Source organism: Ahaetulla prasina, chromosome 5 (assembly GCF_028640845.1).
Source record: "Ahaetulla prasina isolate Xishuangbanna chromosome 5, ASM2864084v1, whole genome shotgun sequence".
In the NCBI taxonomy this organism is placed as follows: Eukaryota; Metazoa; Chordata; class Lepidosauria; order Squamata; family Colubridae; genus Ahaetulla; species Ahaetulla prasina.
In genome coordinates this window covers 29,996,960-30,014,812 of record NC_080543.1, presented here as the reverse complement: position 1 = coordinate 30,014,812, position 17,853 = coordinate 29,996,960, and the positions used below count along the sequence as shown (strand labels likewise).

General features: G+C 36.4%; 1 protein-coding gene across 2 annotated transcripts in view; it reads right to left on the bottom strand.

The window, feature by feature from the left end:
* PDS5B (PDS5 cohesin associated factor B) overlaps positions 1-17,853 on the bottom strand; it is a 91,591-nt gene that overhangs the window by 40,281 nt on the left and 33,457 nt on the right. The window contains exons 1-9 of one of the 2 annotated variants that reach the window (XM_058185227.1): positions 12,225-13,143; positions 12,020-12,106; positions 11,725-11,822; positions 11,009-11,135; positions 10,039-10,119; positions 7,952-8,092; positions 7,143-7,258; positions 5,458-5,552; positions 3,276-3,421 (exon numbers count right to left, since the gene is read on the bottom strand). In XM_058185227.1, the coding sequence (XP_058041210.1) occupies positions 3,276-3,421; positions 5,458-5,552; positions 7,143-7,258; positions 7,952-8,092; positions 10,039-10,119; positions 11,009-11,135; positions 11,725-11,822; positions 12,020-12,097 (882 nt within the window). In that variant the 5' untranslated portion in view covers positions 12,098-12,106; positions 12,225-13,143. Of the gene's footprint in view, positions 1-3,275; positions 3,422-5,457; positions 5,553-7,142; positions 7,259-7,951; positions 8,093-10,038; positions 10,120-11,008; positions 11,136-11,724; positions 11,823-12,019; positions 12,107-12,224; positions 13,144-17,853 lie in introns of those variants that run through there. The other variant, XM_058185226.1, reaches the window with a different exon arrangement.

Below are 17,853 nucleotides of genomic sequence, written 5' to 3'. Positions count from 1 at the left end.
TGGAAGTGGAGGGAACACATAAAGAAGACCTGGAGGCCAAAGGGAACGTAGAACATTCACCCTCGCGGCTCTGGGGGAATGGAATCTGGTGAAGAACCGTGGAAGTTGGTGATTGATCTCTGAAGTGAACAGATCTACTTCTGGAGTACCGAACCAGTGAACTATTTCCATGAAGAGATCCATAGGTAGACTCCATTCTGTTTGGTCTATCCTCTGTCTGCTGAGGGCATCTGCTTGGATGTTGACCTCTCCTGAGATATGATCCGCTCGAATGGAGAGGAGGTGACGTTCTGCCCATTGACCTAATCTGAAGGTCTCTCTCATGAGAGATTTTGAGTGAGTCCCTCCCCACTTGTTGATGTGGGCCTTCGCTGATACGTTGTCTGTGAGAATCAGAATATCTTGCCCTGCAACTTGGTTGCTGAAGTATAGTAAAGCTAGATAAATGGCTCTCAATTTTAGCAGATTGATAGGAAGGGTCTGTTCGTGAAGGGACCAGGTGCCCTGAGCCATCCAATGTCCGAGATGTGCTCCCCATCCCGTGAGACTCGTGTCTGTGGTGAGGGTAAGTCTGGTTGGTTCTCTGAATCTGGTACCTCTGGAGATGGCCTCGGTGGTCCACCAGTGAAGAGAGGCGTGTACCGACTGAGGAAGATGAACCAATGCCAGTGAAGTGGCTAGTTGTCGTTTCTAGTACAGAAGGAGCATCCATTGAAGATCCCTGCTGAGGAGGTGAGACCAAAGAACAATAACAAAGGTACACACCATTTTCCCCAATAGTTGAGAAAGGGATTTAAGGGATACTGAGCGAACCTGAATGGCTCTTTCTGCTAATTGTTTCAGACTATCCTGGCGCTCTTGGGATATATATATCATGGATAGATTTGTATCAATTTCTTGAGAAGAAGAAGTCTTGTAGAAGGTGAAAGATGGCTTTTTCCCCAATTTATGGAGAACCCATGTGTTTGGAGAATTTCAATGGTGTAAGACAGATCAGAGCGAGATGTCAAAGCCGAATTAGAGAGGATGAGAATGTCATCAAGGTAAAACTGTATGCGGCTTTGACCGACCAGGCCGCTGCTTGATGACCTTTCACTAAGATCTTCTCAGCCCGTTTGTCCTCAGGACGGAGGGATTCCTCAGGCGGTCCCGTGAGATGAGTGGATGAAGCCAGAGCTACTATGGGAGTGTCTACTATGGAAACCTGTAAAAGACATCTCTGGTGCCATATTATAAAGACGTTTGTCAATCGTGTTTGGATATGGACCAGAACCTGGGACTACCCATTGGCACTGTACCACTTCAGTGAAGAGTTTGGGTGCCGGAACCATATCATTAGAAGTAGATGGTTCTGAAAAAAGAGAACCTGAGGACCTTTCCATACTGGATTACGGTTCTTAGAAGAGGAGACATCGCCTAAGCCGGTAGAAACCTATGCCTTATATAGGAGAGATTTAAATATTTGAGGCTTAAACAGACCTACAAAGGGTGGCTGGTCAGAATCTAGGCCCTCATCTTCTGAAAGATCATCAGCTGGAAGAATTCCCTCCTCAAATAAGGAATCATGGTCCGATTGCTCTGGGGAATGATGACCACCCTGTTCCAAGACAGAAAGGTCTGATCTGTGAAAACCTTGGTGAGTCTGGACCCCCGCAGTAGAAGGAGCAGCCAGTTGAGGAAGGCATTGGACTAAACTAGACTTAATGGCTTCTGCAATGAGAACTCCAAACATGGGTGGTAATTGCAGATTGGAAAAATCTGCTGTAACCTGAGGGATTGGTTGAGAATCTGGATTAATGCTAGTTCCAGAAACTGGAATAGGAGATGAGATTGTAGGTTGCTGCTGAGACAAGTCTTAGAATAGAGTAGTAGGATCAATTAGAGGAGTTGAGACTGAGCGATTTGGAGACCAATTGGGAGGATTATCTGATATAGATGATTGTGCTCTAGGAGGAGCAACCTCTTGGTCCCTATGGGTGGAAGAAGCAGGACTGCCAGGTATATTCTGAGCTTTGGAAACCACCCTTTCCAGGGCTCTGTGCCTTCTGGCTTCTTCTCTTGTAGGAGCCTGAGAGGGAAGTTTGACTCCTCTGTCCTTTTTCCTGGCTGGAGTATCTGATGACCCTTCTAATGGGTCCTCAATGTGGCGGTGTTTGGCAGTACCCTTTCTAGGCTGGGGCTGTGCCTGATCCGCCATCTTGGAGAGAGGAGAAGATTAACCCCAGGCAGAAGAGGGACTCCTTGGTGTGGCTAGTAGAATAAAATGGCCAAATCTATTACTAATGAGAGGCTTGTCCTCTATATGAGAGTATATCAGCCGGAAATTAAGGCAGAAGGGGAATCGATCCGTTTAAAGGAGAACGTCCCCAAAATGGTGTCCAAACTTTCACGCCAAAATTAACGCTCCTGCATAGGTATGCTGCCCAACAGGCTATGGAGATTAACTCCCAAGTAGCTGCCTCGCCCCCCGCACCAACAGTGACTTATGGGCTTCACAGCGATCCGATGCTGGCTCGATCGTTCCTCTGATGAAAAGGCAAGGCGCACATCTTCAAGCGGCAGGAAAGAAAAAAGATCGGAGAGATAAGCTGTCTGAAAAGCGTGCGCTGCTCCGATCTCATTGAAATTTGCTGCTGAGATGGGAGAGTATCTCCAGCAGCTGAGCCGTTAGGTGTAAAAGCCAGCAATGTGATAGACACTGAGGCGCCGAAATTAGGCCATAAATTAGGTTATAAATTAGGCTAGGAAAATCGCAGCTTGCTTCAAGGCAAAGATCGCTGCTTTAATGTGCTGCCAGACTGCAGCCCAAGCCTGTCCACAGCCTTCAGCGGAATCAGGCATAAGAAGCCCTCCACGCTGGAATGAATCCTCTGAACTTGTTAATTGATGATGGAAAAATTTGAAAAGAGCAGAAAGACATGTTCGTCCAGCTTGGGACTGAGTCAAAAACTGGAATCCAGGAGGAAGAGGCGGGGCTTAAAAAGTTGCAGACTCGGTCCTTGCAAGCTTGACGGACAGGTCAACCCATCATTCTGACTGTCGTTTCTCACCGGAGTGGAGAATTGTTCATTTCAAGGTCACAACTGTCTTGCTTAGCAACAAAAATTTTGAGCTCGTAAGTCTAAGACTGACTACAAAAAGTGTCCATGCAGAGTAGAAAATCAAAGTATATGAACATGCTATTGAAGGCCTTAACAATAAAGAGTTTTTAAAAAACAAATTTAACAAACTGATTATCCTTGGATCAGCAATCTGTAATTAACCAACAAACTTACCCGTTTGTCAAGTGTTCGTTCTCTCACAAAATTAAGCAGATGATCATTCACAAGTAGGAGATCTTTCTTAGCAGCAGTAACTATTGATACAATAACATCATGCCTAATAGCTTCTTCAGGGTCATGAGATCTCACTTTAAGATATTCTGTATATAATACATAAAATATATATTGTACATAAAATACATATTAACTGAAATGTTATATCATTAAGTTGAATACCTGCAATATACACTTATGAAGATAATTCCTCTAAAAACAGAGTCATATATTATAAAATATGCCATCATAGCCATTTCCTTTTTTCTCTAAATAAAATCAAACTTAGTTGTTGAATTATTATGAACAACGTCACTAATGGGAAAAATAAATTAAGCCACTCAGAAGGAATTTTCATTCTCTCTTTAACAATTATAACAACAAGAACCTATTAAAGGATTTGGGTTGCATGGTAATTTCCATTACAAAGAAAACTAATAAAGCAAAGCATCATATTAAATCTTTCTTTCCCTCTCTCTGATAAATGTTTAAATTTATAGCTCCACAATTTGTAGCTTAAGACATGTGGTACTTGTTCTTTCATGGGCTTAAAAAATGTATCATGGTGATATTATGATCTCTGTGTTTAAATCAAAGACCACAAACACATACACACACACAGACTCCTGTCCTATTACACTTTTCAAACAGGGAAAACTCTGCTTGCTTATTACTGATTAAGATTTTTTTAATTCTTCCAGACCAGCAATTTGAAACATCTGTATTTGTATTTGCAGAACCTAAGATTTCAAAGTACAGAAGGGTATTCATGCTTATATCTCAACGTAATATCAACAGCTTATTTAGATATGACACTGATAAAGATTTATGCTAACAAATTATGTTTCTGTGATTCAAAGGAATATGGTAATCCATATATATTTCTCTGTTAAACATTGTTAGGCAGAAACAATCTATCTCTGTTCTAAAATATAATTTGAATATTACATTATTATTTTTGTCTTGCACAAAATAGTTTGTCACGGCACTGACAGCAGTTTATTTTGCCAAAATAATGCTTTTTAAGAGAATCAAAATGAACTAAAACTGCATCTAATTAAACATCATTTGTTTTTGTCATTAATTGTATTTAAATTTAGTTCTGCATTTTAATTTGTTTTACAGGCAGTCCTTGGTTAATGACCACTTATTCAGCAATTGTTCTGCTGCTCTGGACATTGACAACCTGCCTTCAAAATTGCAATTGCTGCAGCATCCCCATAATTACATGGTTATGATTTGAACCCTTGGCAACAACTTGCAATTACATTGCAATATTCTTCAGTCACATGATCACCATTTGTGACCTTCACTGTCAGCTTCTGACAAGCAAAGGCAAAGGGGAAGCTGGCAGGAGATGGCGATAACATAACATTGGGTTTAACATCCACACAGAACTCACATAGTGATTGCAACTGGAACTGCCATCATAAGTCAGCATGGTCACATCTTTATGACATCACTTAGTGACAGCGTTGCCAGTCCCAATTACCATTGTTAACCAAGGGTTATCTGCATATACTTTCACTATAATTTGACTGGATAAAATAACTGAACTGAAGACAGAAATTACCTGGTTTATTTTTCAAAGAAATTCAGGACAATTTTTTATTGTTTGTAAAATGCAAATATATTTATAAAGTAATGATGTCATATTCCCTAATATGTATCAGTTGGATTATTAGAAACAGAAAACTGACAGCAGAAAAAGACCTAGTGGTCCATTGTCTGCCCTCTGAATTTCCTTTTGGTTTTATTTTTTAATAAAGTTATTTTTTAAATTATTTTTATTTTATTTATTATCATTTTTACTTATTATGTCATAAATTGGCATGTTTTAGTTTCAAAAAATAAAAAATAATACCCTTGAAAAACAAGTCTGGGTAACATCTATTAAAATTGTACATCTATAGGATGGATGTATGGATGGCAATAGACAGACAGAGAAATAATGTATTTACATGCTCATGTTAAAACTGTGTCAAATCTGAACATATCATGACCTTAGGGACAAAGACTCATAGGGAGAAATAAAACTTGCAGAGGACACTAAAGAGTATGACTTGAAGCACACTCTCTATAAAGATACCATTATATTTAAGTATTTTGTATGCAAGAGAATTTCTTTGAAATGTATTGATACCTGTTAGATCTTTCGCTAGATCCGGATGGTTCATAAGGCAGTGACTGGCAAATTTCACACATTCAAGACGGATAGGTACATGTATATCATTAAATCTGTTTTTTAAAAAATAAAAATTTTAATAACCATATTGTCTCTTATTTCAATTTTCACCGAACTACTGTGTACCAAAAGATGCATATATATAAAATATTTGAACATTAGATAGAACTTTGCAAAAAAAAAAAAAAAGGAGCCAGGAGAATACTTCTCTCTTAAATTCTGTGCAAGAAAATACATAATACACTATGATACTAGTTTTGCTTAATTGAATTTTATTTTTTTTCTTATCCAAGGAATGGATAAATTACCAGCCAAGAGGGCCTGATTCTTCATCCAGTTCTTCAACTAGAGTTGTTTAATCCCACTAAGGTTAATGTGGGTATGTTTTCTGTTGTTGTGTAGTTTTTGCTATTATGGGATCCTTAGTGCTCACTGAACTTTGTTGTTCTCTTGCAGGCGTTTCATTATCAAACTAGGTAACATCATAAGTGCTAGAAGGAAGTAAGTTTTTCTCTTACTAGTGGCTTGCCTTGCCAATATTGATGGGAGTGGTCTTGGTGGTTCCTTGATTAGGCTTTTGTTTACTATTACTTTTCTTCACTGGTAATTCTTTGATTGCAGTATTGTTTACTTATTGCTTGTTCATCTAGTAAACTCTTGATGTTAATCTCTGCTCAACTGGGTGTTGAGTTTTTGCTCTATTCTGTTCCTCTCTTATTGTGATATTATTTTTCTGTGCTTTTAATTTGTGAAACATTCAAAATTGCTGGACAGTGTAAAAAAATAATAAAATAAAATATGTGCTTTTTAGCCAAAAATTATGAACTATGAATCCAGTTGTCATTTTAACCAAAAGAAAAACATAATGGAAAAGACATGTATATGTGTATTTCTTTGCATTATTTTTTATTGTGAAATGTATTTGTAACCCTTTTTGCAATTCTACTAGTTAGTTTCTAATGTTACCTTTGAAAAGGATATTAATATTAATGACACGCAATATATCAGCTGAATTATACAATGTTTTGATATTTAATTCTGTTGCTAAAGATCTACCTTATTCCATATAACACAATAAATTGAAAGACATTTGCTATATTTTGCTGAGCTTCACCTTTTTAGCAAAGATAGTTGTCTGAATAGGCAATAACAATACAGTCAGTAAATGAACTAAATAATAATTGTTTGCCCATTTCTTACTTTCTTTTCCTTTTTCTGGCATTGTGCCAGAAAGGAATGCTCAGTACTACAAAGCATTAAAAAAACAGGAAACCACAAAGCCCACTAAGTCACAAGTGCAAAAAGAAAACAAATGATTTATACTAAAATAAACGATTTCTTCACTGACTTCATTAATTATTATATTAACTAAAACCAAGCAAACCACATGATAGTTTAGTAAAATGTAGAACCCCAAAGTTTAGAGTCTAAAAACTAGTATAAATAAGCTGGATAATAATGGTCTATGGAAGTACAAATGCAGCTTAATCCTTTCCCAGGATACTTAAGAGTAAGCAGGATAATAGTTACTACTCAAATTTATGGCTAAGACTAATATTTCAAAATATATTAAATGTTGAATAATTACAATACATTAAGGCTAAATTACAATTTAGTGAGAAACAAAATAAAACAAAACATACCTTCCCAAGTAGCATTGCCAAAGGGGTTTGTTCTGAGCTGCCAGTTCTGAATCTTTTGCTCCAAACATTTTTGCAAGAAGTTTTACAACCTGGAGTCGTTCCTCATTGTCATTGCTCTAGAAAATAGTATTTTTTTAAAAAAAAGTATATAAATCTACACAAATAAGCTTCTGAAAACTAAAAGAAAGAAAATAACGAAGAACTCAACTAAATTCACAGACGTTTGTGTGTGTGTGCGTGCACACAAACACACACGCTAGAACAGAAATTGTCCTGTAAAAAAACACCCTTTGTCAGATGTTACCTTTGGGTAAACAGAATAACTTTTCCATGTGCAAATCATATGGGATCAACTTATAAACAAATAAAAATTTACATCAGCTTTCCTGTACTATTTTGTCCTTCTACCCTAAGCAACTTTGTGATGGAAATGCACCATTTTGTTGATTTAAGTTAGAACTGCCAGATCTGGATTGTAAATACATTAGTTTGTTTTGTTTTTGTATCTGTTTGCTGGTAGTTTATAAGGAAGGAGAGCAACTTAACACTGGAAATTAGAGAATTAAAAGTGTATATTTTTGTTATTCGGTGATAGTTGAAAAGAGAAGAGCTTTTAGCATATACTGTGATATTAAAACATGTCTGAAATGTATAGTGAGGGATGTTCATCAGAAAAAGGACTTTGAAAAAGTGGAATTCCCTACAGAATTAAAGTTCTTATTGAAAAATGGTGCATCATCCATGCCCACTATACAGATTTAAATCTTCAATTAATAGCAGTGATACTTTTTATCTTGTGATAGACTTACCTTAAGTTTAAACTCAAGCTGTGGCAAAACTGAGAGTAAAAGATGGCTGTCAATATTATATAGCTCCAAAATTAAATCAAAAACATGTTCTGAGAGATCACTGATGGATGTTTTTCCTAGCATAAGCACTTGATTAAAGAACTGTGAAAAAAAATCAAAATATGAACAGGATAGAAATCATAAATATTTTAATTTATTTCAGAACCATTCTAATTTTCTAACAAAATCAAGATTCCCTTTTAAAAATTGTTATTTTCACAATCACATTTAACCCCATAACACTTCATTCATTAAATTGGAAGCTAATTTTTCATCTACTTTGGCTATGCAGTTAAAATAATTACAGGAAAATAAAAATATTATGGGTAATACGTATACATACTTAAAAAGCTACTGTCAATTGGATTCTGTATATACTTAAATTCACAATTTACATCAAAGAACCTGACACTTAAATATCTAGAAATAACTATAGAAATGTATATATATTCCTAATGTGAGCTGTTAATGAACCATCAAAGTTAAGATACAATTTGAAATAACATGTAATACATTTCTGTATCGCTAATGGATCAAGAATATAAATGTCTGTTATTCATATTGAAAGCTTATATACATATTACATTTTGAAAAATCAATCCTTTAAAAAATTACTGATGTTATTAAAATAAATACTTCCTTAGTTCAGAAAATATGCAAGCCTTTGTAAACTGAAATGTCTCTTAAGGTAAAAACTAGATACTAGACAGTACTCCATTTAGCATAACACAGATCTAGTTTATGAATTATTTTGAAATACTTTAGTTTTCCTAGACCAATTCCAAATCAAACTGCATGAAAAAAAAGTTTGACAAAATTCTATCTCAAAAAATGCCTAAGTCTTTCAAAAGATCATCTTCATATATACATAGAATAAAATATGAAAAGCAATTAGCATTTTTTGTGGCTAGAACTATTTGGAAAAGTTCAGCTGCAACTATAGAGATGATTGCTAGATACATCTTTTATTATCCATAAGATCACATCTTCTAGCAGATGCTGAAAAGTAAATGCTTTTGTGGGAAAAACAATTATTTTGTGGAAAAAATATACTGGATGAATATTTCTTATATATAATTGAAAATGTTCCTTTAATTCAATGGAGTTTATTCTCAAATACCGTATATACTCGAATATAAGCCGATCCGAGTATAAGCCGAGGTCCCCAATTTTACCCCAAAAAACTGGGGTAAACTGGGGACTCGAGTATAAGCCGAGGGTGGGAAATGAGGCAGCTACCGGTCGGGGAAACCCTCCCTCCCTCAGCCGAGAAGGCTGGCGGCTCCCCCGCCCCGCCCTCTCACTGCACCGGCAGGGCTTCCCCGCGCTAATGCAAAAGCCCGCCAAGTTTGCGCCATCCGGTATAATGTGAAAAAAAGAAGAAGAAAAAAACTCGAGTATAAGCCGTATATACTCGAGTATAAGCCGAGGGGACGTTTTTCAGCACAAAAAACGTGCTGAAAAACTCGGCTTATACTCGAGTATATACGGTAATCATGTACAGTACTGTAAGTATGCACAGGTTGCAGATTCAAACAGATGACAATGAACTCAATGGTATTCTATTATTAACTTCTTAATTATTGCTACTATTTTACATTTTATTGTGTGTCTTGTCTGCATGCTTATTATTGGGCTGAGAGACCATGACTTGCTCAAAGTCACTCAGCTGGCTTTCACTCCAATGGGTGGCTAGAACTCAGTCTCCTGGTTTCCAGGCCAGCACTTTAACCACTACAGCAAATTGGCTCTCAATACTAATTGGATATTGACTACAATAAATGAACATCTAGTTTCATGCGTCAAAGCTATGTTATAGAAGGACAGTCAACAGAAACATAAGATACTAAATGCATCTGACAACTGATGTAATTAGCTACTGTTAACTTTGATTTATGAATGATGCAAATTCTAAATAAGAATACAGTCAGCTATGATTTGATTGTAGGAAAATCCTAAACTATTCAATGCGCAATATAAAGATATATTAACACTAATGATATATTATTCAGTTTCTTTCTACATGGTCATTTTAAATTATCACTTACATTAGTAATGTATGGTTCAATAGCCTGGGCTGTTCTCTTCAGTAAAGCCTTTGCCAAGTCATACGCTTGTTTGTTTAAATTCTGAAAAGTATATTGGACACAAAATTATAGGTTTATTCTAAAAATTTGATACTCAATACAAGTAAGTAAATCAACATAATTGGCTTTTTTCAAAATTTTAAAGAACAGGATGGGTAACATTGGTTAAATATATTACAACTACAAGCATTCCAACCACTATAGAATGAGTACATAAAATACAAATGTACATTACAGTTAATTTTGTGTAAAACTTTTAAAGACAGAAGCATTCAGGATTCGTATCTCTATTCCTTCAGGATACCCCAGTGGACAGCTGGAGGTACATCTGATTAAGGTGTACAAGATTCCACTGTCAATTATGCACTTTGATTTTTATCCTTCTTCCTCCTCCTCTGTTATAGCCTAGGGCCAAATTTTATTTTCATACACAAATACATATGGTATATTCACAATTCAGATATGAATATGTCATTTTTCTCATTTTAATTATAGTAAGCATCTCTAGATTAACTTGGCTTAAAATAAAACCTATAATGCAAATTAATTAAAATGTGTCCAGATTCACTGTTGTCATGCCTTCTCACTTCTCTCCCACTCACTGCTATGGCAATGACAATATATTTCAGATTTTAGCAAGATGAAATTTAATAGTAATAAAAATAACAACTATTTAACAGCAAAAGAGAAAGAATGCAAGCATGAATATAATTTATCTAATGATCCTTCTCATTAAACTTAGACCAACATTCTTTTATTTCATGCTTTAGAGACTCTCTAAGAAATAGGATAAATATTGGCTAATTTCACTCTTTCAAATAATCTATTTAGTCATGAATAATTCATCAATAAAAATATAGTTGCAGTATATTTTGCCAAGCATACTATGTATCAATCTGCAATATTTTTACATTAAAATATTAATTCTTACCTTATGTGCAGGGACTAGATTAACTAAAACTGTATCCAAAAGCTCTTGCGATACTGTATCACCTTCACAAATGATAGAACTCATCAAATCTACCATATGCATATGAACCTTCTGGTTATGACCATTGCTAAAATAAGAACAGTGTCAGCTCAGCAATATAGTGTAAGTTATTATGGCTCATCTTAAATTAGAATTTGGATAATGAACCGTTTCTTTGAGACTGCAAAACCACAATTCTTATCTGGCCCTCAAGAGGTTTCCTACTTGTCATTCTCCTCTTTTCATTGCTGTTCCCCCCACCTACCATGGCAAAAAGGGCACAAAAAAACAACAACGAACAAACATGTGCCATCTTTCCATTCTGACCAAACCTTCAATAGTCTGTCCCAAACACAATGAACATCAAGGTTACTGAGAACACAACGTAAGATAACCTCATGCAAGTCCACCAGTAATCCTAATGATATTATTTCTACCTTGCTGCTAGTAACAGTCATTTCAGCTGTATTTAAATTACTGGCCAGAAGAGGTCTTAACCTGTTCCCTAGAAAATCCCACTTAGTCAGGATTGCAAGGAAAATATTTTGTGGGGTTCAAAATGTTACTCATGCAACATTTTTCACCTCCAGGCTTACACATTTTAAGCCTAATCCTAACAATCAAAACAATCTTTCACTTCCATCAAGTATCAAAATTGCTGTTGAAGATATACTCACTTGATCACAGAAAATAACGTTCTGTATAGTTGCGTAAAAATTTCATTGCTATCTTCCAGTTCAAAGCATATGTTGTAAGATTTAACCCATGCAATATTCTATTTAGGAGAAAAAGATACAATAACTATAATTTAATAAAGAATTGGTCTAGTCAGTACTGAATAACTTTGCATCATAAATACAGATCTGTTTCAAATATACTTAAATGCTATTGTATTTTATGCAGAACATATTTTGACTGACTAAAACTTTGATCAAACTAAGATGAATATGAATGACAATTGTTTACATTTACCTCTAATAAATAAAAATATCTGTTGAATTGTGGGCTTTTTGTATCTTCTAATCCTTTCAGTTGTCTTGTGATGAACATAAATATATCCTGGGGGGGAAAAGATCATATGTTTGTCAGGTAAGTAAATACTTCCTGCATAATCATTCAGTCCAACTGAAAAAATATTGTCACTACACTAGTGAGCATTTAAAATATTTTAACTAACCTTTTCCTTTTATAATCCAATCCAGTAGGAACATCATTCATGATACTGCAGCACCAATTTCCACTCTCATTTGTTGATTGTATTTTAGAATATTATCTTTTGAGTTTCCCAAGTCTGTTACAGAGGATATTGATAAAGTAGCTCCTGGCCATTCCCCACCCCCATTAACGTATTCCAAATAACAATCATATGAACATGGGACATTTAATAGGACCTTATTTTGGATATATTAATAATATAACATTGTTCATGGATTTTATAAACAATCAAGGTGAACATATAAGCACTGTTTGCAATATGTTCCAATACTACAACAAAAAGCACAGTTTGAGAGAGTAGAAACTGCAACTCAACCAAAAACCTAGCTTGGAACATGATTCAATGGTTACTTTGGAAAGATTAGTTGAAATCTTTAAGGGGGACTTTGGGAGCAACTCCCATAGCTTTCATTTCTTCCCTCAACTCCAAGGGGGGGAGATACAATTAAAACCATATGAATCAATCTCAGGTCACTTAAATTAATGATTAAAGTATCTGGAATTCTTCAAATAATTCCCAAAAATATTCCAAACAAAAATTATGTTCAATATTTGTATTTGTTTCAACATATCTTGAGCTGATAAAGTACGTAATCAGTAACCAAGAAAATTCATAGCCAACTATCCTTAAGAGTCATCCATTAATACATTTGGTTTAATTTTGAAAAATTGAATTAATTTGTTACCAACAGATATATTCAGCTTTATTTATCTATATTATATTCTCAATAAATATTTGAAAGCGTATCAGTTAATTTACAAATATATAACTTTTGTTACATTTCTTTTCACTCATATTTTAATTTTTTTATTCATATTTCTCAGAAAATCAAAAGCTATTATTATTGCTACTGAAGTAGTATTACCCTGTTTCCTTTAAAATAAGACATCCCCTGATAATAAGCCAATCGGGTTTGTGAGCGCATGCGCTGAAATAAACTCCCACCCGAAAATAAGCCCTCCCTGAAAATATTTAAACGCATGTGCTGCCAGTCCCCACCATTTCCTCTGGTTAGGGTTAGGGAGACAGAGCTGGAAATCAGGTAAGATGGCAAGAGGAGCCCCGTCTTGCTCCACGTGCCCCAAAATAATAAGACATTCCCAAAAATAAGGCCAAGCACTTATTTCGGGGTTCAAAAAAATATAAGGCAGGGTTTTATTTTCAGGGAAACATGGTACTACAGTATACTGATTACCATCTAACCAGTCCTCTGACATATACTATGCTCATTAATCATTTTTAGAATGTACAGGTACGTAACTTATTTATTTATTGATTTGATTTGATTTTTATACCGCCCTTCTCCCGAAGGACTTAGGGTGGTTTACAGCCAACATAAAACAATTTTATAAATAGAATTAAAAAATCTTAAAAATCTTATTCAATTTGGCCAACCCCATTTAAAACTATAATAAGAAATGATAAAAACCCAATTAAAAATCATAGTGTATTAGGCCAGCACTGCGCGGTGAAACAAAAAAGTCTTCTTCTACACTACACCAATTTAAATACAAACCATCTGCATCAAATATTTTATAAACAAAAATATTTTATAGTAATGTGTAATAATTTATAATATAATAAATGTATTCAAATGAGAAAGCATATGTAGACATATGATAATATACTTGTAAAATGGAAAAAATTAATCATGGAAAGCAGCAATGATCAGGTATTTTACTTGATGGTACTAATAAATAAAAAAGGTAACCAAAGTATAAATTCATTGTTTTTATTTTGTGGAAAATAAAACATATAAATACTAATGTTATTACTAATGTAAATACTAATACTAATTTTATTCCTACAATCCCTACATAAAATGTTACACACTGTAAGCCGCCCCGAGCCTTAGGAGAAGGGCGGGATATAAATGTAAATTAAAAAAAAAAATACTAATTTAAAATGCCAACAAAAAAAGAGCTAAAAATATCAAAATCACTGATCTGTTCAATTAACCTATGTTAGACAAATTAGACATTGTATCATATGCAAGAGAATAATTGGAATAGTTTATGGAAGAAATGCATAAAATATATTGTATTTATGAATCTGTAGAAAACAAAATAATAAAATTACGCCTTATCACATTTCTTTAATTCACAAGGAAATTTTTTAAATCAACATTTTCCGAACACAACCACTAGGCGGCTTTATTTCAAAACCCTTGTTCATCCAAGCATACCATATAAGTCAGTATTGTAATTCAAGAGAAGAAAGCAGGAATAAGGGAATAAGGAACAAGAAAGAACTAAGAAGAAAATGGAACAATAAATGAATATATAGATGAGAAATGAAAAACTCATCATACTATAGACATGGCATCATTCTATACATTGTACACTATTTTGATGAACATTATATGAAGCACTCTTTTGAAATTCCTTTGCACATCAATTCTCTGTTCCTCTTTTTCTTAAAAAAAAAAAAGGCTTCTGAGATTTCCAGACATTCCAATAACCATACTTCCAATTCTACAAATGTGCATGAATGAATCTTTTCTAATGGGAATCAAGGGTTGAAGGTGAAAAAAATTGTTTCAGTCAAGCACAGTGTTCTGACTGTTGTGGGAAAACAATAATTGCCTAACAGTAATCAGATTGTCTTAATGTAGTAGCAAATCTTTGTTTTATCTACTAAATTACAATTTATTTGAATATCTGAATGATCAATTACAAAAATTTTAAACAGGATAAAAAATATTTGCAAATTTAAATTAGTGCTAACTACATTTTATCACATTTGCATTTTTATTGTTATTAGCTTCACAGTTTGTTTCCTCAATCCATTCTTCTTGCCCACCTGGTTAAGAGGCAAAAAAAAAAAATGGCTTAAAAATGAAACTAATTGTGCAGCTAAATAATTCTTAGTAGTATACTTCCTTCTCCCTTCTTTTTCATTCTACCTCCCTATTAATAAATGTTCCCTCTGTGGTTGTTTCCTCCTCTTTCAGTGAAACTCTATAAGGAAAAGGGAAACAATTTAAAATAGGCTGTACTAAGTCAGAATTTAAGCTTTCATTGGCTGCTTTCTCCTTTTTCGAAAAATCAAATGTTTTTCTCTCTGTGTCTCTGTCTCTGTCTCTCTCACACACACAACACCAGAAAAATTAAGAGCCCAATTTAAATCCAAATAAAGAAGAGCTCAATTTCCTCAGGAGTACAGTTGATAAACTATCCGCTATCCCTATGAATGAAGGGACGCGGTGGCTCAGGGGCTAGGAAGTTGAGCTTGTCGATCGAAAGGTCAGCAGCTCAGCTGCCGTGTAACAGGGTGAGCTCCCGTTACTTGTCCCAGCTTCTGCCAACCTAGCAGTTTTGAAAGCACGTAAAAATGCAAGTAGAAAAAATAGGGACCACCTTGGTGGGAAGGTAACAGTGTTCCGTGCGCCTTTGGCGTAGAGTCATGCCAGCCACATGACCACGGAGACGTCTTCGGACAGCGCTGGCTCTTCGGCTTTGAAACGGAGATGAGCACCGCCCCCTAGAGTCGGCAACGACTAGCACGTATGTGCGAGGGGAACCTTTACCTTTACATTATCCCTATGAAGCTACCCTTTATTCCTATGGAACTAGCTTTTCTTAATGGAATGACATGTAGAAGGGTCTCCAAAGTGGCTCATACGCTATGTCAGTCTCTATCAAAAATATTAATAATATTGGCTACCAAATTGTCTGTTGACTCCCTATATTCACTAACTCATAATCATCTGATTATCTCAGTCTTCTGTCTCCTATTGTAATGAATCCTATCAAGTTGATCAAAGCCCACTTACTACCAATTGACCACCAGTTATGGAAAAACAGTGGAAAACAGAATTGGATAACGATTAGCCTTTCAGTAGTATGCAAAAACAGCCCTTCAAAAGGAAGGAGAGAACAATAAGGCTAGAACAGAGAGTAAGTTTAATTTATTTGGAATACAACTGAAATACTTAACTTCATATACAGTTTATGTTTTCTATCATGTTAAATATTAGTTTGGCAGCACTAACTTTTGCCTGAACTTTTAGCTTTTGGTGTTGCATGTGCCTGGTGCCTTAATTTCAAAATTCTACAGCAGCTGATTCATATTATTATTATTATTATTATTATTATTATTATTATTATTATTATTATTATTATTATTATTATTATTTTATTAGATTTCTAGACCGCCCTTCTCCCGAAGGACTCAGGGTGGTGTACAGCCAAGATAAAAATAAACAATATACAATTAAAAATAAATTAAAAAACTTATTATACAGTTAGGCCGATAAATTAAAATATATAATCTAAAAAAAAACCCAATTTAAAACTAAATAACAATTAAATTTAAAATCTACCCAATTTAAGAAAGCCCCGCGCGAACAAACAAATATGTTTTCAGTTCGCGGCGAAAGGTCCGAAGGTCAGATATTTGGCGTAAACCGGGGGGAAGTTCATTCCAGAGAGTAGGAGCCCCCACAGAGAAGGATCTTCCCCTGGGGGCCGCCAGCCGACATTGTTTGGCGGACGGCACCCTGAGAAGTCCCTCTCTGTGTGAGCGTACGGGTCGGTGGGAGGCATGAGGTAACAGCAGGCGGTCCCGTAAGTACCCAGGCCCCAAGCCATGGAGCGCTTTAAAGGTGGTAACCAGAACCTTGAAATGCACCCGAAAGGCAACAGGTAGCCAGTGCAGTCTGCGCAGGAGAGGTGTTACATGGGAGCTACGTGGAGCTCCCTCTATCACCTGCGCAGCTGCATTCTGGACCAACTGAAGCCTCCGAGTGCATCTCAAGGGGAGCCCCATGTAGAGAGCATTGCAATAATCCAGGCGAGAGGTAACGAGAGCATGAGTGACTGTGCATAGGGCATCCCGATCAAGGAAGGGGCGCAACTGGCGAACCTGGTGAAAGGCTCTCCTGGAGACGGCCGCCAAATGATCTTCAAGCGACAGCCGTGCATCCAAGAGAACACCCAAGTTGCACACTCCCTCCTTTGGGGCCAATAAGTCGCCCCCAACAGTCAGCTGCGGCTGCAGCTGACTGTATCGGGGTGCCGGCATCCACAGCCACTCGGTCTTGGAGGGATTGAGCTTGAGCCTGTTTCTCCCCATCCAGACCCGTACGGCCTCCAAACACCGGGACAGCACCTCGACAGCTTCGTTGGGGTGGCCCGGGGTGGAAAAGTACAGCTGAGTATCATCAGCGTACAGCTGGTATCTCACCCCGAAGCCACTGATGATCTCGCCCAACGGCTTCATATAGATGTTGAACAGGAGGGGCGAGAGAATCGACCCCTGTGGCACCCCACAAGTAAGGTGCCTCGCGGTCGACCTCTGCCCCCCTGTCAACACCCTCTGCGACCGGTCGGAGAGATAGGAGGAGAACCACCGATAAACGGTGCCTCCCACTCCCAACCCCCCCCCAACCGGTGCAGCAGGATACCATGGTCGATGGTATCAAAAGCCGCTGAGAGATCTAACAGGACCAGGGCAGAGGAATAACCCCTGTCTCTGGCCCTCCAGAGATCATCCACCAACACGACCAAAGCTGTCTCCGTGCTGTATCCGGGTCGGAAGCCGGACTGGAACGGGTCTAGATAGACAGCTTCATCCAGGTAGTGGGGTA